Raw genomic sequence first — 25139 nt, forward strand, 5'->3', positions numbered from 1 at the left:
TGAGAACTACCCGACAAACTTTCTTGGTCAGGGCATCGCAAGCAATTCTTTAAAGAGTCTGTATAAATAATCATATAAAACAATTTTTAACTATTTATAGGAAAAGAAAAATCTACACTCATGTGACTCAGATACAAGAATTGGTGCCCACCCCCCACCCCCCAACTTCCACTTCACAAGACACTTCCATTTATCGCAGAATGCAAAGAGTGCACAAAACTTGCTGGTTGGAAGCCTTCTGTCCAACAATGCTGTTGTCACTGCTGTGCTGAAACTGGCCAGGTTTTTAATGTAAGCGCTTTGGGCCATCAGAGAGCAAATGTTACAGTATGACTAAGCATTCTCCCTGCATGGCGCCTGCATGTTTGAATATCTGCCAGTGAGTTCAGTTAGTGCTAGAAACTTGAATAATTTTTTATATCCCAGGGAACTATTCTGTCCTTTAAACTGGGGAACAGTCCTTCATCCTATAATTTGGCAAATGCAGTGGTGAGGTTTACTCAGAATAGCTGGTACAAAATTCACTTAGAATCACAAGAAGACAGGTTTTTGGAGGGTGGGTTGGCCAGAAAGTAACTACATTTGTCATTAAATGGTGAATTTGTATCCATGTGCACAAATAGGAAAATACGGATAGTTAAAGGGTAAGGCTGGATATGGATATGGAGTTGAGTTTAAATTGTGTGAAAGCAGTGGGATGTGCTGCAGGGTGGTTTTCTGTCTTCACAATGCATGTATGCAACAATCCTTCCCCTTTGGTCTCCAGAATTCCTCATTCCTGGACAGTCCGGAGGCAGACCTGCCACTTTGTTTTGAGCAAACTGTTCTGGTGTGGATTCCCTTGGGCTTCCTATGGCTCCTGGCCCCCTGGCAGCTTCTCCACGTGTATAAATCCAGGACCAAGAGATCCTCTACCACCAAACTCTATCTTGCTAAGCAGGTAAAGTTAACACCACTGTTTCTGAACTCTAATTCCTTGGTGCACAGTAGAGACATTTTCTTGGTGGTTAGTGTTCTCTTCCTTGTCTTTAAGCAGCTGTCCCAGGTGCCATTGTCTCAGGTAGAGCCAGGCTCTAGGTTTCCCTCTCTCCATCTACCCTAATTCTCATGGGTCCCTTGCTGCATTTCTTAAATCAAAGTGGCTTTGATTTTTGCATAAGAATGGTGACTCTTAATTCTTGTGGATATTGGGTTCCCTAAACACAAAGGGCATATAATCAATCAAATTATCTTTATAGCATTTGAGAAATGAACACTGGATCACCTGTCTTTAAACAGCTCTAATAAATCAGTGGACTGTAATTCAGTTGGCATCTACCTCGTGAAAATGAGCTAGATAATGGATCTCCTGCCCCACTGAGGCAATCCAACTATCACTCATCTTCAAAAACTTGGGTCCGAAATAAGGTTTCCATTTTCCCCGCACATTTGATGAGTCAGGATGATCACTCACAGTAGAAGGAGGAGGGATAAGTGTGCACAGTGACAAGCACGAGTAGGGAAATAATGGAAAGGACAGGTCTGCGGGAGAGGCCCAGGAGGGGCCAGGAGGGGAGGAGCCCTCAGCCAGCTGCACCAACTCACTCAGGGAAGGGTCTTGTGGGAACCCAAGACCCTCATTCGAGGTTGTAAAATTATCTCATAAAATCCCATCTGCTTCTTTTCACTATTTTTTTTTCTATCTCTCCTTATTATCATTATTACTACCATTTTAAATGGAGTTTCACTCTGTTGCCCAGGCTGGAGTGCAGTGGCACTATCTTGGCTCACTGCAACCTCCACCTCCTGGGTTCAAGCAATTCTTATGCCTCAACCCCTCCCGAGTAGCTGGGATTACAGGAGCACGCCACCATGCCCAGCTAATTTTTGTATTTTTAGTAGGGCGGGATTTCGCCATGTTGGCCAGACTGGTCTCGAACTCCTGACCTCAAGTGATCCCTCCTGCCTCGGCCTCCCAAAGTGCTGGGATTACAAGCCTGAGCCACCCGCACAGCCTCTGTCAGTCCTTATCTTTCAACAGGTTTTTAGAGAGGCAAACTAGATTCCATTGTTCTACTAGCATACCTAACAATGACTCAGGTTACCTGGAATCTTTTTTTTGTTGTTGTTAACCAGAATAACCATTTTATTTTATTTTATTTATTTTTATTTTATTTTATTTTATTTTTTTTAATTATACTTTAAGTTTTAGGGTACATGTGCACATTGTGCAGGTTAGTTACATATGTATACATGTGCCATGCTGGTGCGCTGCACCCACTAACTCGTCATCTAGCATTAGGTATATCTCCCATTGCTATCCCTCCCCCCTCCCCCCTCCCCACCACAGTCCCCAGAGTGTGATATCCCCCTTCCTGTGTCCATGTGATCTCATAGTTCAATTCCCACCTATGAGTGAGAATATGCGGTGTTTGGTTTTTTGTTCTTGTGATAGTTTACTGAGAATGATGGTTTCCAATTTCATCCATGTCCCTACAAAGGACATGAACTCATCATTTTTTATGGCTGCATAGTATTCCATGGTGTATATGTGCCACATTTTCTTAATCCAGTCTATCATTGTTGGACATTTGGATTGGTTTCAAGTCTTTGCTACTGTGAATAATGCCGCAATGCACACGTATGTTTATTACCTGGAATCTTAAAGGAGGAAAGAGCTTGGCCAAAGGAAGTGGATTTCACCTTGACACTTTGAGGTTGGGGTTGATCATGGGTTTTATTAGATTCTGATTCAAAAAAGAACAGTCTCAGAGCTTGGGACAGTGTCACTGTCTCCCTTGTTGACCTGAGTGCCCATCACAGGACCTAGCATGTTTCAAACACTCCCACTGGAATTCAACATTTGTTGAATGTTGGTGTTAAATGCATTCTAGGAATAGTGGTTGATTCAAGAGTAGGTTAGAGCTGACCTCAGTGGTACATACCTGTAATCCCAGTTCCTCTGGAATCTAGAAGTGGTAGGATCACTAGAGGCCAGCCTGGCAACATAGCGAGTCCCCATCTCTTAAAAAAATAAAATAAAATAAAAATAAAAAGGAAAGAAACACATGTTAGACTTTGAACATTCTGAACATTAAACAACTCTGAACATTTAATAACATTCTCAGTACCCTTGGAATTGAGTCATTGTTCGAGGTTAGAAGCAATCAAGTTGGGAGGCTTCTTCTACTTTCTGGAGCTTCCAAGAAGAAGCTGGTTAATGAGCAAACCAATATCCCATCCTAATAAAAGCTATTAGTTAACTCTTTTACAAAATACTTTATTGAGATATAATTTACATACCATACAGTTCTCTCATTTAATACAATTCAGGCTGGACGCTGTGGCTCACGCCTGTAATCCCAACACTTTGGGAGGCTGAGGTGGGTGGATCACTTGAGGTCAAGAGTTTGAGACCAGCTTGGCCAACACAGTGAAACCCCATCTCTAGTAAAAATACAAAAACATTCGGCTGGGCATGGTGGCTCACGCTTGTAATCCCAGCACTTTGGGAGGCCGAGGTGGGTGGATCACGAGGTCAGGAGTTCGAGACCAGCCTGGCCAACATGGTGAAACCCCGTCTCTACTAAAAATACAAAAATTAGCCAGGCATGGTGGCGGACGCCTGTAATCCCAGCTACTCAGGAGACTGAGGCAGAGAATTGCTTGAACCTGGGAGGTGGAGGTTGCAGTGAGCTGAGATCATGCCACTGCACTCCAGCCTGGGTGACAGAGCAAGACTCCGTCTCAAAAAAAAAAAAAAAAAAAATTAGCCTGGTGCAGTGGCACACACCTGTAACCCCAGCTACTCAGGTGGCTGAGGCATGAGGATCACTTGAACCCGGGAGGTGGAGGTTACAGTGAGCCAAGACCATGCCACTGCACTCCAGCTTCAGACTCTGTCTCAAAAAAAAAAAAAAAAATGCAATTCAGTTTTTTTCAGTATATTAACACATATGTGCAACCATCACCACAGTCAATTTTAGAATATTTCATTATCTTTAACCCTGTCTCCTCATTCCCCTTATCCTTAGCAACCGCTAAATCTCTGTTCTGTCTTTATAGATTTCCCTGTTCTAGACATTTCATATGAATGGAATTATATAATATGGGTCTTTTTTGATTGGCTTCTTTCACTTAGCACAATGTGTTCAAGGTTTATCTATGCTGTACCATTGCTATACCATGTATTGATATTTTATCCCTTTTTTTTTTGGGACGGAGTCTCATTCTGTCGCCCAGGCAGGCTGCCAACATAGATTCCTGCCAACAGTGTGTTAAAGTGCATGTCCTTGCACCATTGTCAGCATTGAGTTATTTTCAACTTTTATGTGTAAACATGACATCTCACTGAGTTGCTTTGCATTTTTATGAATACTAACGCAATTGTTTTTTTAATTTGTTAAGTGTATTTCATTTGCGAATTGTCTGTTCATATCACTTCCTTATTTTTTTAATGGGGGTGTGAGTGTATTTAACTTATCTTTTGAACGGATAATTCTCAGAGGATCACAAAGTTCAAAAAGTACAAAAGGAGCTGGGCATAGTAGCTCATGCCTGTAATCCCAACACTTTGGGAAGCTGAAGTGGGAGAATTGCTTGAGCCCAGCATTTTGAGACCAGCCTGGCCAACTTGGTGAGACCCATCTCTACAAAAAATAAAAAAAATTCACCAGGCATGGTGGCATGTGCCTGTGGTCCCAGCTACTCGGGAGGCTGAGGTGGGAAGATCACTTGACAAGTTCAAGGAGGTCAAGGCTGCAGTGAGCCATGTTCACACCACTGCACTTCAGCCTGGGCGACAGAGGTAGACCCTGTCTCAAAAAAAAAAAGAAAAAAAAGGACAAAAGGGTACCCAGTACTCTAGTCACTCATTCATGTCTTAGTTGGCAACCATTGATACCAGTTCCTCATATCTGCTTCCAGAAATAGCCTGTGCTTTTACAAACAGCTACGTACATATATTTTTTCACACAAATGCTAGCGTCCCATATGTGCTTTTCTGTGTCTTAGAGCTCCTTCCATTTTAGCACATAAAAATCTGCATTTTTCTCTCTTTTTGTGGATATTTTATTCATTTGTACCTAAGCAGCCAAACTCGTACTGATACCACCATGCAGCCAAGGTTACTGAAACCTCTTTGATTAGACTTCAGTCATATCCCACCCCCAAATCGACCCAATAGGTACAATGAAAACCAGTATATCAAGGCAGAATACAGAGCTGTAAAACAAGAAAAATCCTATGAGGGAGGGAGGGAAAAAGGAAGAATTCCGCCACTACCCAGACCAAAATCGAGTTAATATATTCATCTCCACACGTTTTCAGGCTACATGTTCGTGGAGTAATTTAGGAATAAACCTATGATTTGTGAAGCACTGAAATACTTAGTGGTTTGCTGTATTACATCATAGCTTTCCCCAGCAGTTTCCAAGACAGCTTCCAAAAACTGGCAGGAGAATTTCGCTGGAGCTGCATGCAGGACTACCAAGATTCCTCCCCACAGTTATGAAACCGATTTTTCCGGGACTGGTTGTTCTAGTCTTCTGGGTGCCAAGTCTGACTTTTCTGGGAATGGTTGATCCACACTGGAAGGTTTCCAGATGTGTTCCCCAGGCATTCCTGGTGGTAGGAAGAGTAGAGGCCTGGGTATTCTGTAGATGCTGAGCCCTGAGTCATATTGTTGCTTATTCTTTGGTCAGTTGGCTTTCTACCACCTCTTAGCTTTCATTCTCTGTAACTAGCTTGTATGCTGTTTGTAGCTAAGATTCAGGGTATTGGAAAGTTCTTGCGGCTGCTGGAGGCTGCGGTGTTTCTGTCTCTGAAATCCATCATTAATTACACACAGCTGGGCCGGAGAGAACATGATTCTGGTCTTCTGCTTCTTCTCCTGGATCTTATCTTCATTCTTCACTGTGCTCTTCTCTGCAGAAATGTGTAGTTTTACTCTGGGACTAGTGGAAGAACTAGAGCTTTCCTGAATAAATAGATCCACGGAGGAAGGAAGATGAGAGAGCCTCTGAGTGGGACACCTCCTCATATGTCATTTGCAAGGATGGATAACTTTCATCAGGGCCACGAGTCACAGGCATTGGTGAAAGAGTCCCTAGAATTGGATGCTTTAGAATAAGGCAGGCTTTGGAGACAAGCTGGACTCACACTCATGTTATTGAAAAGGAGCGGGGAGGGGCGGGTGCAGTGGCTCACGTCTGTAATCCCAGCACTTTGGGAGGCTGAGGTGGGTGGATCACCTGAGGTCAGAAGTTCAAGATCAGCCTGGGCAACATGGTGAAACCCCATCTCTACTAAAAATACAAAAATTAGCCGGGCATAATGGTTCACACCTGTAATCCCATCTCCTTGGGAGGCTGAGGCAGGAGAATCACTTGAACCTGGGAGGCGGAGGTTGCAGTGAGATAGCACCACTACACTCCAGCCTGGGTGACAGAGCGAAACTCCGTCTCAAAAAAAAAAGGAAAAGGAAAAGAAAAAGAAAGAAAAGGAAAGGTGGAGGAAAATTAAAGAGCTGGACTGTAAAAATGGCTAAGGCTTTAAGATTTAAGTATCTAGGTAGAAGATCTTAGAGAAATATGTAAAATTTCTCCAAATGTAAAAGTATCAAAAAGCCAGGATGAAGTCAGTCCCCTCCACATTGCTGGGAGACAACCAGCTCAATCCCACAAAAGGTCTGCTTCTTTCTTTGTAATGATTCCTTGAGATGCTGTTATTTGAATGTACCATAATTTATGTGTCCTATATGACATGAATTTCATTGGTTTCTAATATTTTGCATCAGGAGCAATGCTGCCATACACAGCTTTGTATATACTTGTGTATACAAGTGTGTCTATAGGATAAATTCCCAAAAATGAAATGACTGAGTTAAGGATATGTGAACTCAGAATTTTTATACACAGTGCAAACTGCCCTCAAAGAGGCTTTCCTTGGTCTCATCAACTTTGTATCACATTTTTTGATGTTTGCTAATTGGTTAGGAAAAAATGTTACGTTTCAAATTATATATACTTTCAAACTGTATTCTCATATTAATGAGGTCAATTAAGCACATGTTCATATGTTTAAAAGCCTTTTGTGTTTTTTTAAATCCATTTAATTTATATACTCATTTTTTTACATTGAGTTATTAGGGTATTTTTAAAAATTACTTTGTAGAAGTTCTTTATAAAGTTAACTGGTCTTTTTTGATATGAACTGCTCAGTGTATTTCAAATCCATTATATGAGTTTAATATATATAAGCTTATGGCAAGACCCCCTCCTTTTCCCTGGCCTGGGGAATAGGCTGCTAGTTAGTACCCTCTAGTCATCTCCAAGGGCAGGTGCCTTACCTCTATCTTGCTCTATTTTACCTCCTAATTTACCTAAAGGCAACCATAGCTTACCGCCTATGAAGCTACATTTTTTTCCCAAAACCTCATAGTCTCTTGTGAGGAAAACACCCTATAGTGTATTATATACTTGAAAAAATGCATTTCAGTTATTAACATGTCTTTGACTCTACTCCTTACTAAATAATAGCACTGATCCTATTAGTTAAAGTAAAGGCGCATTCATCTCCTTTCTTGGCTGGTTTTCATTACAAAGGGCCCATTATCTCTGCCTGTGCCATTCTGGATAAATTAGACTTAAAAGAATGAATAAGGGTAGATGGATAGGGGCATAAAAGCATGAGGGGAGGGGAGATGGTGCCACATAAATATCTTCATTTTGATGGCTAAGATGCTGGTATACTCAGTGGAGGCAGTAATTTTCCCCCTGATAGGTGGGGATGTGGGCCTTTAAAACAGTGTAATGTGTATCATGTCTTCTGAGCTCATAAGACAAATACTGATTGGCATTGTCTGGGATCAAGACTGGGGCTGAGTGTGGTGGCTTATGCTTGTAATCGCAGCAGTTTGGGAGGCCAAGGCAGGCAGATCACCTGAGATCAGGAGCTTGAGATCAGCCTGGCCAACATGGTAAAATCCTGTCTCTACTAAAAATACACAAATTAGCCAGGTGTGGTGGCGCACACTTGTAATCCCAGCTACTCGGGAGGCTGAGGCAGGAGAATCACTTGAACCCAGAAGGTGGAGGTTGCAGTGAGCCGAGACTGCGCCTCTGCACTCCAGCCTGGGCAACAGAGTGAGACTCCATCTCAAAACAAAAACAAAAAACCTATGGCCTAAGAAAGGGAATAGTGCCTTTTAAACCTAGTACTTTCTGTTGCTATATAACAAAATACCCCAAAACTTAGCAGCTAAAAGAGAGTTCTTTAAATCTTAACAGTTTCTGTGGATCAAGAATTTGGGAGCAGCTTACCCAGGTTCTGCTTCAAGGTCTCTCAGGAGGTTGAAGTTAATATGTGCTGTCTGGGGTTACTGGCATGTGAAGTCTTGACTGGGGCTAAAAGATCTGCTTCTAAGACGACTGTCACATGGCTGGTGGCAGGAAGCCTCAGTTTCTCACTGGCTGTTGGCGGAAGGTCTCAGTTCCTTACCAAGTGGACTTCTCCAAAGAGCTATTGGAGTGTCCTCATGACTGGACTGGTAGCTTTCTCCAGAGTGAGCAATCGGAGACAGAGAACAAGGAGAAATAATCCACATTGCTTTTTTATGCCCTAGCCTTGGAAGTCACACACTGTCACTTCTGCCATTTTCTATTCACCAGAAGTACATCCCTAAGTCCCCAGCCCACACTCAAGGGAGAGGGAATTAAGCTCTGCTCTTTGAAGAGAGGAATATCAAAAAATCTGCAGACATATTTTAAAACTTCACACTCAGCATTCCTCAAAAACAATGATCATGGCATACTTCGAACATTATTCTATCACTTGAACTGTATGTATCCATTCTTTCCAGAAATATTTATTGTGTTATCTGAAACACTGCATACCATTTTTCCTATCCATCACTGGAAACTATTCTGTTCTAAGAGCCTTATAAAGAATGATATCCTCTTAACAGTGGTCTTTTTCCCTTCTCAGGTATTCGTTGGTTTTCTTCTTATTCTAGCAGCCATAGAGCTGGCCCTTGTACTCACAGAAGACTCTGGACAAGCCACAGTCCCTGCTGTTCGATATACCAATCCAAGCCTCTACCTAGGCACATGGGTAAGACCTACACCACTTCTGCCCTGTTTACCTTTTCATTACCCATAGGCATCTAGCTGAAATGTACTCTTTGGGGATGAAATTAATTCCAAGGTCATCTGTCTTTTTCACGGGATCCATAGTGAGGCAAAGCTTGGGTGGAATGGGGTGAAACAAATTTTAGCTTTTCATCTTCATTTGAACATTAATGTATAGAGGCTTCTTCCTAGGTTAAGTATTAGCTTTCATGACTAAGATGTATATCTTATGTCCGCACATCTTGCCATCTAAGGGTCACAGAAGAGAGCTAAGTTTCTTGATGTAAAAGAATATTTTAAATCTGTAAATATTGTTTTTAAATTGATTGATGACTCTAAACAATGGATCAGTGAGCTTAGAGTTTATATAAACTTGATATCAAAAAACTAATGTCTCTCTTGCAGGCATTTTTTCAGGGGGTGGGGCCTAGACAGTGTTTAAATAGCAATTGAATTAATTGCCATCAATTCAGTGGCAACTAATGACACATAATTATTTGAACTTTCAAACTTTATTGAAAAATCAAAATGTCTGGCAATCGCAAACCTACGTTCAGGCAGAGCAATGTCAGCTGGGCCTCAGTAGCAGTGGCTCCTTTAGACCATGTGCTCGGCACAATCCTTCCTGGGCAAATGTTATAAATCATGGCTCTTTCCCCACCAGAATGCTGTTTTAGGAGCACAGCACTAGGTCTAGGAAATCAACATTTAATTTATTATATCTAATGTGAGATGGTATAAGGCAAGATTTTTTAAAAAAATTAATTGCTTAATCTTATATTAGAAAATCAAGCTACAGACACCTTGCACCTAATTAATTAGAACCTGCCTTCCGACCTTACTACTGCAATGTCTGAAATTAATTTTCATGGGTCTTGGAAAGGTTTTTCTAGCTCTCAAAGTAACTCCACTAAAATGCAGATAGTGACCTTCTACATTCTTGGCTAACATCCCACTCAAGTGTGGTCCATGGAGATGAGGCACTAAAAGAAAAAGCTGGATGGCATGGGGGTGACATTTTCAACCTGGCATCTGTGTGCTCTCTATCTGGCCAGATTAGTCACGACAGTCTCCTCCCTCAGCCCTCCTTTCTTCCCATGTTCTCTGACATCCTTCTCCCCTCAGTCCTCGGTTAGTGGCAGTATTCTTCAGAACATCATGTGAATTTCTCTCCAGCTCCTGGTTTTGCTGATCCAATACAGCAGACAATGGTGTGTACAGAAAAACTCCTGGTTCCTGTCCCTATTCTGGATTCTCTCGATACTCTGTGGCACTTTCCAATTTCAGACTCTGATCCGGACACTCTTACAGGTAAGGAAAAAAAGAGTGGATGACACGAGGAGGTACCATGGGGCAACCTCTAACTCATAGTAAATGGCATCAAGTTGAGCTCCAGGATCGAATTGTATTAGAGGGATTTGATCATAGGCTTTAATCACAAGCATTGATATATACGGGCCATGTAGACTTCCTTTGGACAAAAGGCTCATTTTTCCTCTTTGTTTTTTTCCTCATAGGGTGACAATTCTAATCTAGCCTACTCCTGCCTGTTCTTCATCTCCTACGGATTCCAGATCCTGATCCTGATCTTTTCAGCATTTTCAGAAAATAATGAGTCATCAAATGTGAGATTCTAAATATGCCCATCTCATATATTATTAATTGGATGATATCTTAATGAATATAACTTTAAGATGTCTGGGTCTCACGGAGGCCCCACAAGCCCAGAATAAGGTAGTACAGACCATTTTATGACAAGGAAACAGATAGTGATGAGAGTAGTAAAATACTGACTTTTACTTTCACCTACCAATTGTCAGCGTAGTTAATTCATTCATATATCTATGCCAGAAAATCTGATTATCATTCTACTAGTGGCTTTAGGGTCTCCAAATAAACACATGTTGATAAGCTGACTTTAACATCATATCTAGTTTCTAGCACAACATTATATCATTAAAAAATCAGTTTCTGATTTTAGAGTCCCATGAAGTTCCTGTCTCCAATTGGTTTACATTTCGATTTTTTTGTGTCTTTCAGAATCCATCATCCATAGCTTCATTCCTGAGTAGCATTACCTACAGCTGGTATGACAGGTAGGAAAGCCTGGAGTATGGATTGGCTGTATCCTTACTCTCTCACTCCTCTGAAAGTGTCAGAAAGATTTTTTATTTTATTATTTTTTTTTTTGAGATGGAATTTTGCTCTTGTTGCCCAGGCTGGAGTGCAATGGTGTGATCTTGGCTCACTGCAACCTCCACCTCCTGGGTTCAAGTGATTATCCTGCCTCAGCCTCGCAAGTAGCTGGGATTACAGGTGTGAGCCACCATGCCCAGCTAATTTTTGTATTTTTAGTAGAGACGGGGTTTCACCATGTTGGCCAAGCTGGTCTTGAACTCAAGCTCATGATCCACCTGCCTTGGCCTCTCTACGTGCTGGGATTACAGGCATGAGCTACAGCGCTCAGCCGAAAGATTAATTTTTTAAAAATGCCTCCTGTGACCTCCATTTCTCTTCTACTTAGAGTCAGAGAGTGTTAAAACTTACAGACCAACTTAATCCAAGCCCTCCATTGGGCAGATTGGGATGCTGAGGAGAAGATGGAGGGGGATTTGTTTTTGGTAGCCTAGGGGTCCCACAGGAGAAAAGAAAGGAGGCAGTAGGACAGGAAAGGAAAAATTTGGAGGCAGGTTTGGAGGGTAAGGGGTGAAATAGCTGGCTTGGGCTACCAGAGGATCTGGAGCAGGCACCCTTGGCCTTTATAGTTGCAGGGACCCATTTGGCAGGCTGGTGAAGTCTATGAATCCCTTCTCAGGAAGTGTTTTAAATGCATGAAATAAAATGAAAGACATTGGATTCTAAAGAAAACCAAATATATTGAAATATAGTTACCAAAATATTTTAAAAACAAATGTGTGATTTAGTAATACAAGTACTTCTTTATTAATGCATTAAATAACAAGATCTAGTGATGAGTCTAATAATTACCATAATTTTAAAGTAGTGATGAGCATAAGTGAGCTATGAGAACATGTGGGATTTCTCAGCCTGGCACGGTAGCTCATGCCTGTAATCCCAGCACTTTGAGAGGCTGAGGCGGGTGGATCACCTGAGGTCAGGAGTTTGAGACCAGCCTGGCCAACATGGTGAAACCCTGTCTCCACTAAAAATACAAAAATTAGCCTGGCATGGTGGCATGTGCCTGTAATCCCAGCTCCTTGGGAGGCTGAGACAGAAGAATTGCTTGAACCTGGGAGGCAGAGGTTGCTGTGAGCCAAGATCACACCATTGCACTCCAGTCTGGGCGACAAGAGCAAAATTCCATCGAAAGAAAGAGAGAGAGAGAAGAAAGAAAGAAAGAAAGAAGGAAGGAAGGAAAGAAAGAAAGAAAGAAAGAAAGAAAGAAAGAAAGAAAGAAAGAAAGAAAGGGATTCCTAAATGCTAGATTTCAGTTAGATGCTATTACAAATAACAATATAATTTAGGCCAGGTATGGTGGTTTACAACTGTAATCCTAGCACTTTGGGAAGCCAAGGCAGGAAGATCACTTGAGCCCAGAAGTTTGAGGCTGCAGTCAGCTATGGCTGTGTCACTGAACTCCAGCCTGGGCAGAGAAAGACCATGTCTCTAAACATATATATAATTTATTTTCCATCCATATTCTCAAACTCCTGGCTAAGAGCCCTGATCAAGAGAGATGGCACAGTGGCTAGACATAGTGGCTCACACCTGCAATCCCAGCACCTTGGGAGGCTGAGATGTGCAGATCACTTGAGGTCAGGAGTTGGAGAACAGCCTGGCTAACACGATGAAACCCCATCTCTACTAAAAATACAAAAATTAGCTGGGGGCCTGGTGCAGTGGTTCACGCCTGTAATCTCAGCACTTTGGGAGGCAGAGGCAGGTGGATCACCTGAGGTCAGGAGTTTGAGACCAGCCTGGCCAACATGGTGAAACCCTGTCTCTACTAAAAATACAAAATTAGCCAGGCGTGGTGGTGTGTGCCTGTAATTCCAGCTACTTGGGAGGCTGAGGCAGGAGAATCGCTTGAACCTGGGAGGCAGATCTTGCAGTAAGCCGAGGTCGCGCCACTGCACTCCAGCCTATCGACAAGATCGCAACTCCGTCTCAACAGAAACAAAAAAAGAAGAAGAAGAACAAGAAGCCGTGTGCAGTGGTGCAAACCTGTAATCCCAGCTACTTGGGAAGCTTAAGCAGGAGAATCACTTTGAAGCCGGGAGATGGAGGTTGCGGTGAGCCAAGATTGCGCTACTGCACTCCAGCCTGGGCAACAGAATGAGACTCTGTCTCAAAAAAAACACAAAAAACAAACAACAACAACAACAACAAAAAACCACACACACAACAAACAAAGATGCCACAGGGGCTGCTTTATTTCTTGAGGGCATCAAGGAGGCCCCCAAGGAGATGCCAGAGTGGCAGAGAGGCAGCCAGTGTTTGAGGAGGAAGGAGCAAGAGCAGGGTAAGGTGATGCTCTTTTAGCTGTCTTCCCCTTCTCTTGTCTTCTAACACATTCTTTTGCCCCCACCCATTCCTTTTGCTGCTCTCCCCACTCCTCTGTCAAGTTCAAAGGGCCAGGAGATGGGGATAGTCCCATTCTTCTGTCCCTCTATCCCAGAACCTGGAGGTAGGTTCTGATAGAAGTGGTGGAGATAGCCTCTGACCCAGCCTGGGGGTCTCAGCCTGTGGTTCGCTCTTGTTCCAGCATCATTCTGAAAGGCTACAAGCGTCCTCTGACACTCGAGGATATCTGGGAAGTTGATGAAGAGATGAAAACCAAGACATTAGTGAGCAAGTTTGAAACGCACATGAAGAGAGAGCTGCAGAAAGCCAGGCGGGCACTCCAGAGACGGCAGCAGAAGAGCTCCCAGCAGAACTCTGGAGCCAGGCTGCCTGGCTTGAACAAGAATCAGAGTCAAAGCCAAGATGCCCTTGTCCTGGTAACTTTCCCTTGAGTGTCTGTGTGAGCGCGCTGCATGTTTCAGGCAAGGGTACATCAGCATCATGGCGATTCTGTCCTTACATTTTTATAGCACTTCATACTTCTCAGTGCACTTCATATTATTAATGGTATTCACAATACTGATACTACCTTAGTGATGGATACATGGAGTGTAATGTACTGTTCTCTTTCCTTTGGGGTACTTTTGAAATTTTCCAGAATGAAACGTGGTTTTGAAAAAAATAATACCTTAGCATTTCTAGATTTTGCACCTTGGTACAAATTAGCATAAGCAGCCAATTTGTTGATTCATTCACTTGAAAATATTTATTGAGCACAACTGTGTGTCAGTGACCATTCTGGGCACTAAAAGATTGCTCATCTTTTGTGAGCTAGAAAATATATAGTAAGCCCATACATAGATTACTCTTTGAAAGTAATAATAGCTATTAAGAAAATAAAACAATAGTGTATTTGGAGTGAAGTGCAACTTGAGACAGGGTAACAGGGGAAGCTTCTCAGAGGAGATGACATCTGAACAGACACTCAAATGATGAGATCAGGCCCTCTGAGGGACAGTCAGAGGGAAGTGTGTTCCAGTCAGAAGGAGCAGGCATGCAAGGCTGAGAGGGGAACACATTTGGCTTGCTCAGGGAATGGCAAGAAGATCCAGGACAGGGTGCGCATGGGGTGAGATGGGCTCAAGGAAGTGGACAGGGATTAAGCTATGTGGACCCCTGTGGGCCACAATAAGGAATCTGGACTTTGTTTGAACTCTGATTGCCAGCGGAAGATTTTGAGCAGAGGAGTAATGAGACTGGATTCATGCTGTGAAAAGCTTACTTGGGCGGCTCCCCAGAGGATGGATCGTTGTGGGCAAGAGTGGAAACTAGAAGGGAGGCCAGGGCAGTTGTCCCGGCAAGGGAGACCCATCAGATGGGACCTCAGTGAAAGACATTGTGAGAGAGTATCACTGGTAGGCTGAGAAGCTGGAATTTGGGGCAAGATGAGACTCAGGAGGACATAATGAGGAGGCCAAAGCATAGACAAAGAGGCTGGTGACTGAGTCGTAATGCCCCATGTATTAGTTTCCTAGGGCTGCCATGATAGAGTACCACAACTGGATAGCTTAAAACAGAAATGTACTGTCCCCAGCTCAGGAGGCCAGAAGGCTGAAGTCAAGATATCAGACTCGCTCCCGCTGAAACCTGGAGGGGAAAATCCTCTCTTCCACCTTCTAGTGTTCGCCAGCAATGCTTGGCATTCCTTAACTTCTGGATGCATCACTCTGACCTCTGCCTCCACCATCACAGGACCATCTTCTCCCTGTGTCTGTCTCTTCTCTTCTTGTAAAGATACCAGTCATACTGCATTAGGGCCCCAGTGACCTCATCTTAATTTGGTTACATCTGCAAAGACCCTCTTTCGAAATAAGGCACATTTTAAGGTATTGGGGGTTAGGGCTTCAACATAGCTTTTGGGGGTGGGGATACAATTCAACCCATAACATCTCACAGCAACCATGAAAAGAACAAGCATGAAAAGAACAGAAAGGACCTCTCAGCATCATGCCCAGGCCCTTCACTCTCAGGACTGCCCCTCAGGCCCCCACGCAGATGGGTCTCTCTTTTTACATGGGACTCTTACCAGCTTAGTTGCCTGGTTTTCTAATCTAAAATAGATTACAAGTATCAGTTAGGAGCGGGAGAGTGGAACAGTGAAGGCAGCTAGAAGGGCAGAAGCAACTAGGCCAGGGAGAGATGATCAAAACCTGTACAGAGAAGGCCACGGGGCTCACAGGCTGACCACCCTGGAGCTGCTCAGGCCAGTAACAGACATAACTCTGTGGACACTACTGTTTGGTTTTGTACCTAGGAAGATGTTAAAAAGAAAAAAAAGAAGTCTGGGACCAAAAAAGATGTTCCAAAGTCCTGGTTGATCAAGGCTCTGTTCAAAACTTTCTACATGGTGCTCCTGAAATCATTCCTACTGAAGCTAGTGAATGACATCTTCACGTTTGTGAGTCCTCAGCTGCTGAAGTGAGTCTCCAGGCCTCAGATGGTCCTTTCAGGGCCTCCTCTGCCACCCTCCTTTTTGCCCCTGTGTATGCAAGCAGGAGCTTTTCTTAAATTCCCATTTTTTAAAAATGCTCGTAATTTTCTTCCACCTTAACCTTGCAGCATTGTGTTCATGAAGACCGCAGGCAGTTTTCAAGATGTATGATGATATGTACTTTAGCCTCTCTCTTTTCCATGTCTGTCTCCTCATAGGGGGCCGGGTAATTGTTAGGGGCTGTTTCTTGTTAAACTGCTAAGGGCTGAGCCAGGTCCAAGTGGCGGGTAGCATACCCCTGGAGAGTAACTGACTTCATCTCTCCATCGCAGCCTTCCACGGGAGGTTCAGGTTAATCTTGACAAGACTTCACAATCTGCCATGACCTGTGGAGTGAACCACCTGCAGGGAAAGACAGGGCCAAAGCATTGCAGTGACAGCTAGGTGGAGCATTTCTGTCATTATCCATTCTCACAGCCGTGGGTTATCAACCCTAAGCTCTTGCTGTTCATCTCCAAGTAAAAGCCAGAACGCCAGGCTAGACATGGTGGCTCATGACTGTAATCTCAGCAGTTTGGGAGATTGAGGCAGGAAGATTGTTTCAGGCCAGGAGTTAGAAACCAGGCTGGTCAACATAACGAGACCCCATCTCTACAAAAGAAAATAGTTAGCTAGATGCGATGGCATATGCCTGTAGACCCAGCTATTCAGGAGGCTGAGGTGGGAGGATCACCTAAGCCCAGGAGTTCGAGGCTTAATGAACTATGATCCTGCCACTGCACTCCAGCCTGGGCAACAGAGCGAGACCCTGTATCAAAAACAAAACAAAACAGAAAGGACACTGGTAAAACTGTAGACTTAGGTCTTTCAAAGGCTTTGGACAATTCTGGTCACTTTTGTTACCTACAGTGTAAAGATAGTGTAGTCTAGCTGGCTGTGCATGAGGAGAGAGGCATCCTTGGAGGCCTTATGGGTATAACTAACTTGGCTTTTCTCTGGCAGATTGCTGATCTCCTTTGCAAGTGACCGTGACACATATTTGTGGATTGGATATCTCTGTGCAATCCTCTTATTCGCTGCGGCTCTCATTCAGTCTTTCTGCCTTCAGTGTTATTTCCAACTGTGCTTCAAGCTGGGTGTAAAAGTACGGACAGCTATCATGGCTTCTGTATATAAGAAGGTAAGCAGAATACGGCAGGTATCACCAAAGAAAATCCCCTCAGTAAATATGAGCATTGATTCCAAGGTTGAGGAAAATGTGATGGAAATGGTAACTTATCTCAACACTTAATTTTGACTGGCCATACAGCCTCCTTTAGATGTTTCTTTGGAAATTAGATTTTGAGAAGTGTATTCACAGACAATGGGTGGAGAGGCCAGGAGGGAAAACGTACTCCCCAGGGAGAAGCTTGCAAGCTGTTCTGGTGCTCAGGATCCACCTTGCAGCCCTGAAGGCTTGGCTACCCATCCATCTCTTCCTGCCTCTCTTGACAGGGTGAAATGCCTTGGAAAAGAATATAAGGTCAGAAAAGAAGCTGGTGAAGGGTCAAACTCTTAAAACCACCAACATTTAACTCAAATACTTAATGAAATCCAGCTCAGAGACCTGGTGTATCCATCTCAAATTGCAGTCTTGCCGGAGCTCCATCTCCCCAGACCAAATTTCACCTAGCAACTTCTTTTTCTAACCTTTAGTGCTAACCCAACCCTCCTCTGTCTGACTTCTTTTTTCAGTTTGTAAATACATTCATGCCGATTACTGAGTTCTGCAGACCTGGAAGCTTTTTCATTTCCTTAAGATGATTTTGCTCATCTTCCCTCTGATACATTGTTTGTTGTTGTTGTTGTTTTGTTTTGTTTTGGTTGTTTTTGAGATGGAGTCTCGCTCTATCACCGAGGCTGGAGTGCAGTGGTGCAATCTTGGCTCACTGCAACCTCCATCTCCTGGGTTCAAGCGGTTCTCCTGCCTCAGCCTCCCAAGCAGCTGGGACTACAGGCACGTGCCACCACGCCCGGCTAATTTTTGTATTTTTAGTAGAGATGGGGTTTCACCATGTTAGCCAGGATGGTCTCGATCTCCTGACCTCATGATCTGCCCACCTCAGCCTCCCAAAGTGCTGGGATTATAGGCATGAGCCAACGCGCCTGGCCGATACATTGTTTTTAATGGTTAACTTTCTCAAGGAAACTGTATGTTCCTCATGTCCTCCATACCAAGATGAAGTCCCATTTTGTTCCTTAAGAAATGAAAATACAGTAGTTATGATCAGTGACTACAGGCTTGAGGAGAAAATTCATCCAGGAGGAGATAGGTTCCAATCTTTTTATAAGTTGGAATACTAGTTGACTTTCTTCCTTTTTTTCTTCCATCACTGGAAAGTTCCATCATAGTAACTTCTCTATTACAGTTCCTACTTTTCTCCTTTGCTTTCCTCTCTAGAAACACCACTGTGTCTTTGTCTTCCCTGAGTAGATGTTGGTTCGTTGAGAGACAGTGGCAGATAATCCAAGTGTCTTTAAATCAGAAGTCTGGTCAAGTCCTTTGAACTCCCAGATACCCCCCCACTGGAATTTGCCTTCCTCCAGTTGATTTTTAAAATCTCCTTATTCCTTCTGGAGATACTGAGTTTCTGCTGGTTTACAAGTTACGAGGTCACTAACCAACCTGTCTCAGCCATTGCTAGTAAAGTACACTTCTACAATTTTTTCATAATTGTGATTATTCATTCGCACTATTTTGGTTCTTAATATTCCAGGTTTTGCAACTATTCCAATTAATAAAGAGATTTATAAAATAGAACCCTCAATGATACTTTTATTCAAATAAATATCGCTATTAGAAGAGTGGAAGAAAATTACTAATTTATATGTTTAGACAATGCTTCACTACTTATGAAACATTTTTTACATTCATTATCAATTCACAGGGCTATTGCCCTGTGAAATAAGTACATTATACCTATTTTACAGAGAAAAATCAGGCTTAGATAATTTCAATGCCTGCAATCACATAGCCAGGAGTTGTCCCCAGACAAGGGCTACTGGGACTATATTTATTGAAAATAGAAATATATAGTGATTACCTTGAAGGGCAACTAGATGTTGTTAGTTGTTTGTTTGTTTGTTTGTTTTTCCCCTCTTCCATACCAAAGGGAAGGCATAGCAGTGGGTTGATTCCTCTAGAACCTTGGTGGTCTAACATTTTAGAAAACTTTCTTCTTTTTACTGTACAGCCAAGAATCCTAATATGTTCCAAAGAATGTATTGGTGGATTAAGATGACAGTAATGCTTCTAGGAGGAGATGGAAGTAGTATGGGCCACTTGTAGCCTGTACACTGTCTTTGTGGGAATTACAAGGTGGCTCTCCTTCTTCTAGAAAGATGCAGCCTACTCCAGATGGTGCCTTGGTGGCATAGTGCAAGTTGGTTTCAGTGCTGTGGTACATTTGTGCAAGGCATTGTTGTAAGTGACAGACCTGTGGGTATCAGCCTCTTGACCTCTCTAACATGAGAACAGGAAGCCCATACTACAAGATCAGGCATCTAGATAGTGCCTGAAAAATCCTGACAATACGAAAGTCTTTTATTTTATTTTATTTTATTTATTTATTTTTCAAGACGGAGTCTCGCTCTGTAGCCCAGGCTGGAGTGTAGTGGCATGATCTCGGCTCACTGCAACCTCCGCCTTCCAGGTTCTAGCAGTTCTCCTGCCTTAGCCTCCCGAGCAGCTGGGATTACAGGTGCCTGCCACCATGCCTGTCTAATTTTTGTACTTTTAGCAGAGATGGGGTTTCGCCATATTGGCTAGGCTGGTCTTGAACTCCTGACCTCAGGTGATCTGCCTGCCTCGTCCTCCCAAAGTGCTAGGATTACAGGCGTGAACCACTGCACCCAGCCTACAAAAGTGATTTCATTTCAAAGTATGAAGTCTGAAGTTTTCCTCTTCATTCTAAATTCTCTGTCCTTCTTGGGAATGATTGCAACCTCTTCATAAGAGTATGACTCCAAATAACATTGCCACATCAAAAGCCTCTGAGGTCAAAATCAATACATGCTGGTTCCCTCCTTCCCTTCTCCCTTTCCTCCTTCCCTTCCTCCCTCTCTCCTTCCATCCATCCGTCCCTCCTTTTCTTCCATCCTTCAGTATTTGATTCTGTACTATGTGCCACATAATATAGTAGTGAAATAGACAGATGTTGCCCTCATCCTCACAGAGTTTACATCTAGTGGAGAAACAGAAAAAAACAAAGTAATTATGGTTCATTGTGATGAATGTAATGACAAAGGTAAGCTCAGGATATTATGAGAGTACACAGGACGAATATCTAACCCCAACTTGGTAGTCACGGTGGTTTTCTTACAAGAAGTTACATCTCAGCTGACACCAAAGGATAAATAGGAGTTTTCTGGGCAAAGAAGTGTGTGGATGGGTAGAGTTGGAGGAAGGTGGGGATAAGAGGAAAGAGTGGTCAAGAATGAGAGAATACCATGTGTAAGATTTGGAGGCAAGAAGTCACAGTGCCTTGGAGAAGCTGTGTCCATATGGAGCACATCCTTCCATTGTAATCTCACTTCCTGAGCTTCCTCTTCTACTCCCTAGTATCCTTGGCTTTGTCCATGGGTCCTAATTTCAATCCTTATCTTTAGGCATTGACCCTATCCAACTTGGCCAGGAAGGAGTACACCGTTGGAGAAACAGTGAACCTGATGTCTGTGGATGCCCAGAAGCTCATGGATGTGACCAACTTCATGCACATGCTGTGGTCAAGCGTTCTACAGATTGTCTTATCTATCTTCTTCCTATGGAGAGAGTTGGGACCCTCAGTCTTAGCAGGTGTTGGGGTGATGGTGCTTGTAATCCCAATTAATGCGATACTGTCCACCAAGAGTAAGACCATTCAGGTAAAGAAAAAGTCACCCAGAAGAATATAAGCTTTCTTTAAAGTGTAAACCCCTTTTCTTACTCTACTCTAATTCTTAATGGGAGTTTGGGCAAGGCAAAGCCGGTGGAAGACTTTCTACCATCTCAGTTGTACTTAGCTGTCTCTGAGTTCCCTTTTCAACTTCTTATGACTCTTAGGGTTTATATATACTCCTCTGCATTCATGTTAGAGGGAAGAGCCTGACTGGGGAAGGAAGGGCTGCCCCAGAGATGCTGCACATAATTCTTCCATCTTGCTCTGCTGGGCTGCCCTAAGAACAGGGATTTGGGGCCCTGCTTCTCCATTATGGCAATCTAAACCAACCACAGAGAGCAGTCGCATGAGTGATCCAAATTTCAGCCTGAGCCTTGGCAATCACCCCGCTACCACCAGGTGGGAGGGCTCCGTGTGGACAGTGTCCTCAGTCCTGCCAGAAGTCACAGGTTGGGTGGGTGGACTTGACAGTGTATATGATTTATTCACTCATTTGTTTTGCATTCAAGTTACAAATAATTGTTTTGAAAATATTTCTTGCATATCTTACTTCTCTGAGAACACAGCAGTGAGTTAGGGCTCCTGTTCTCATGGATCTTACATTCTACCTGGTAGGGTGGTGGAGAGACAGGCAATACACAAAGAAGAAAAATATCAGATCATGATAAGTATTATACAGAGAATTCAACAGGGTGATGAGATAGTGAGTGAGTGGGTGGTTATTTTCAATGAGTTCAGGGAAGGCTTCTTGGGGAGTGGACATTTAAGCTGAACTCTGAATGATACAAGCCTGACTGTAAAGGAGAAAGCCTTGGGAAGGGCAGGGGAAGAACAGCCTGGGAGGTGGGTACAGTCAGGCAAGGGCTATGGGGCAGAAACAAGCTTGGAACAAGCAAGGATCAGAAAGAAGATGGGTGCGGCAGGAGCAGAGTGGGCAAAGAGGAGAGTGGAGGGAGGTGAATCCCATCACTGGGCACCTCAAGTTCTTACTAAGTGACAGCCACAAAGTAGCAGTGAGGCCTGATGTCTGCAGCAAACCTGAGCCCTCTCTCATGGAAGCGTATATTGTTTTTCTTTTGCTTTTTTCCTGGCAGGTCAAAAATATGAAGAATAAAGACAAACGTTTAAAGATCATGAATGAGATTCTTAGTGGAATCAAGGTGAGAATCTGAGCATAGGTGGCTCTCTGTGGGTAAGGACAGAAGCAGTGGCTCTCTTGGCCTTTGCAAACCCCGGTAGAGGTGATGGATTCTTGCTTCTGGGCCGGTTGTGTCACATGACTTTTGTTTCATGTCCTCCTGTCCCTCTCAGGTCCTCCGTTGAACCCCGATTTCTATTTATTCACCCTAAATAGCTTGTTTTGTTTTGACACTTTACTGTAGAAGTTTTTAAACATGTAGAAAAGTAGAGACTATCATGAACCCCTACGAACTTTTCACCCAGCTCCAGGAATTATCAGCATGACCGAACTAGTTTCATCTATAAACCCACACCCCTCACACTTGCTAGATTATTTTAAAGCAAATCTCAGAGATCTTGTCATTTCATTCATAAATACTGTGTATGTAGCTCTAAAAGAAGGACTTATTTTTAAAATATAGCCACAATACCATTATCATACCTACAAAAAAAATTAACATTCTTTGATACCATCAAAGTTCTCCAGTTGCCTCATATGTGCCTTTTGTTTGTTTTGCTGTTGGTTAGATTGAATAAGGACCCAAAAAATGTCCATGCATGGTATTTAATTGATAGTGATTTTAATCTACTACAGTCTCTCTCTCTCTCTGTCTCTCTCTCTGTGTGTGTGTGTGTGTGTGTGTGTGTGTGTGTGTGTGTGTGTCTTGGTCATTCCAAAAAAACTAGGTTATTTGTCCTATTTCCTGTATTTCCTGTAAATTGATAGTTAGATCTAAAGGTTTCATTGATTTAGATTTGATTTGGGGGTGGGAGTACAAGGTTGCTTTCAAGTGGTGCTGTGTGCTTCCCAAACTGCGGCGATGGTGACTTGAGTGGGCCCAGGCGCTGTCAGCCTGATCCATCCCTTACAAGGTTTCCTGCTAGTCTTTCACTAGAGCAGTGGTTTGTGATGCTGGCAACACATTAGAATCACCTGAGAAATTTGAAGTTTGTAAAACCCACTGAGGCTGGGGGCCTACTTCAAACCATTTAAATTGGACTCTGGGAGTGAGGCCCAGACATGTATATTTTTTTAAGTTCCCTAGATGATTCTAATATGCCACCAAGGTGAAAAACACTATTGTAAGAATTTTATGATCATTGCCTAGGTCTGTTATTTCATAAGGAATTGCAAAAGAGTGAAATTTTTAAATTCTGTTATTCCCTTGACATTGATTAGCTGGAATTTTATGAAGAAGAATTATCTTTCATCAACTTGTTGGTTACCCTAAAATGAAGTTTGTATGGGATAGACAGAAAAAATGCTTGCTTCTTTCCCTCTATTTACCAGCTTTCATGATAATGCATTTCATCCTCCAGAGGTGACCAAATAAGTTCTTTTAACTAAATATTGTTTTGAACTAATGCATCTTAACATTATCCTAAACTTCTTAAAAATGAAACAGAGCCCCCTTTTAACTCCTTGTTAATTCTCCACACAGAGCTCTGACATATCCTTCTGTGAATGTGACAAAACTAAAAGAGAGAGCTGGTTTTGAATCTCAGCTCTACCACTGGGTAGCTTAACTTGCCAAAAGTTTGGCAAGGTTCCCTTGCCTCTCTCAACTTGTTTCCTTATAGTTTAAATGAAGATAATAACTCTACAAATGTAAGGTGACTAACTCACCTCAATTTGCCCAGAACTTTTTAAGTCTTAAGACTGGAAGGCCTGTGTCCTAGGCAGCCCTTTAGTCCCAGGCAAACTGGAACAGTTAGTCATACTAAGGTTGTTATAAAGTGAGATAATGTATTTAAAATTCTTTGTACATAGTTGGTTGTCAACAAATACAAGCTACCTTTCTGTAATCATACTTTATAATCTGGATTTCTATTCCCCACATTTTGGGGACTATATCTTAAAACATGGGTGGATCAGATACACCTGGTGCCCTTTCAGGAGCAATCATGTGAGCTGTATTTTTTTTTCAATTTATTAGATCCTGAAATATTTTGCCTGGGAACCTTCATTCAGAGACCAAGTACAAAACCTCCGGAAGAAAGAGCTCAAGAACCTGCTGGCCTTTAGTCAACTACAGTGTGTAGTAATATTCGTCTTCCAGTTAACTCCAGTCCTGGTGAGTAGCAGAGGGGTCCATGGGCTGGGTATTCACCTGGACCTGCATCAGCTTCCTGAAGAGGAAGTTCACTTTTGATAGACTAGCTGGCACCTCTAGGCCTGACCGCAAGATCCAGGGGACTTGTCCCTCTCACCGCCCCATGCTGCTTTTCCTCCTTTGTACCATACCCCCAGCTCTAGTTTCACCTTCGTGTACTGTACGATGGTCTGGCACCCAGAGCAACTTTCCAGGATGCACAGCAAGAATGTGGTATCAGGAAGGATTGGCTTAGGAGGCTTTCTTGTCTTCTTTGGGAGGTGGTGTAGGTCTATAGTGGAAGGAACACTGATATAGGATCCAGGAGACCTGAGCTCTGGTCCTAGTAATCCATTAATTGACTTTGTGACCTTGGAGAAGATATTTCCTCCTCTCCTGGGCTCAGTTTTCTCATCTGTAATATGGGGAGGCTGGATGATCCTTAAGGTGCCTTTAACTCTGATATATGGTGTTCCTGAAACTTAGCACAATGCTGCTTGGTTCCTTTTAGGAATAAATTGCTCATGACCTTGCCCTTTCCAGGTATCTGTGGTCACATTTTCTGTTTATGTCCTGGTGGATAGCAACAATATTTTGGATGCACAAAAGGCCTTCACCTCCATTACCCTCTTCAATATCCTGCGCTTTCCCCTGAGCATGCTTCCCATGATGATCTCCTCCATGCTCCAGGTAGGTCGGCATTCTCACTGCTAACTGCCTGTCTCTGGTTAAAAGCCTTGGAGTCCAGAATGACTGGCTATCACATCCCATGTCTAACTTTTGCTGGTAAACTTTCAAGAGAGAGATCTGTTTGGTCTCTGGAGACCAA

General features: G+C 43.0%; 1 protein-coding gene and 1 pseudogene across 7 annotated transcripts in view; one reads left to right on the forward strand and one right to left on the reverse strand.

The window, feature by feature from the left end:
* Positions 1-25139, forward strand: part of ABCC2 (ATP binding cassette subfamily C member 2) — a 70781-nt gene that overhangs the window by 11554 nt on the left and 34088 nt on the right. For 5 of the 7 annotated variants that reach the window (XR_010146678.1, XM_054659853.2, XM_063781042.1 and 2 more), the window contains 12 exons: positions 767-940; positions 8965-9090; positions 10284-10418; positions 10625-10732; positions 11148-11203; positions 13834-14068; positions 15946-16109; positions 17125-17302; positions 20770-21024; positions 22133-22198; positions 24155-24292; positions 24854-25000. Coding sequence is in view for 6 of the 7 variants with exons in the window: in XM_054659853.2 (XP_054515828.1) it covers positions 767-940; positions 8965-9090; positions 10284-10418; positions 10625-10732; positions 11148-11203; positions 13834-14068; positions 15946-16109; positions 17125-17302; positions 20770-21024; positions 22133-22198; positions 24155-24292; positions 24854-25000 (1782 nt within the window). In the remaining variant the exon portion in view is untranslated. Of the gene's footprint in view, positions 1-766; positions 941-8964; positions 9091-10283; positions 10419-10624; positions 10733-11147; positions 11204-13477; positions 13591-13833; positions 14069-15945; positions 16110-17124; positions 17303-20769; positions 21025-22132; positions 22199-24154; positions 24293-24853; positions 25001-25139 lie in introns of those variants that run through there. The other 2 variants (XM_016919109.4, XM_016919110.4) reach the window with 2 other exon arrangements.
* NANOGP6 (Nanog homeobox pseudogene 6) lies at positions 5207-6148 on the reverse strand (annotated as a pseudogene).

Source organism: Pan troglodytes, chromosome 8 (assembly GCF_028858775.2).
Source record: "Pan troglodytes isolate AG18354 chromosome 8, NHGRI_mPanTro3-v2.0_pri, whole genome shotgun sequence".
Lineage (NCBI taxonomy): Eukaryota > Metazoa > Chordata > Mammalia > Primates > Hominidae > Pan > Pan troglodytes.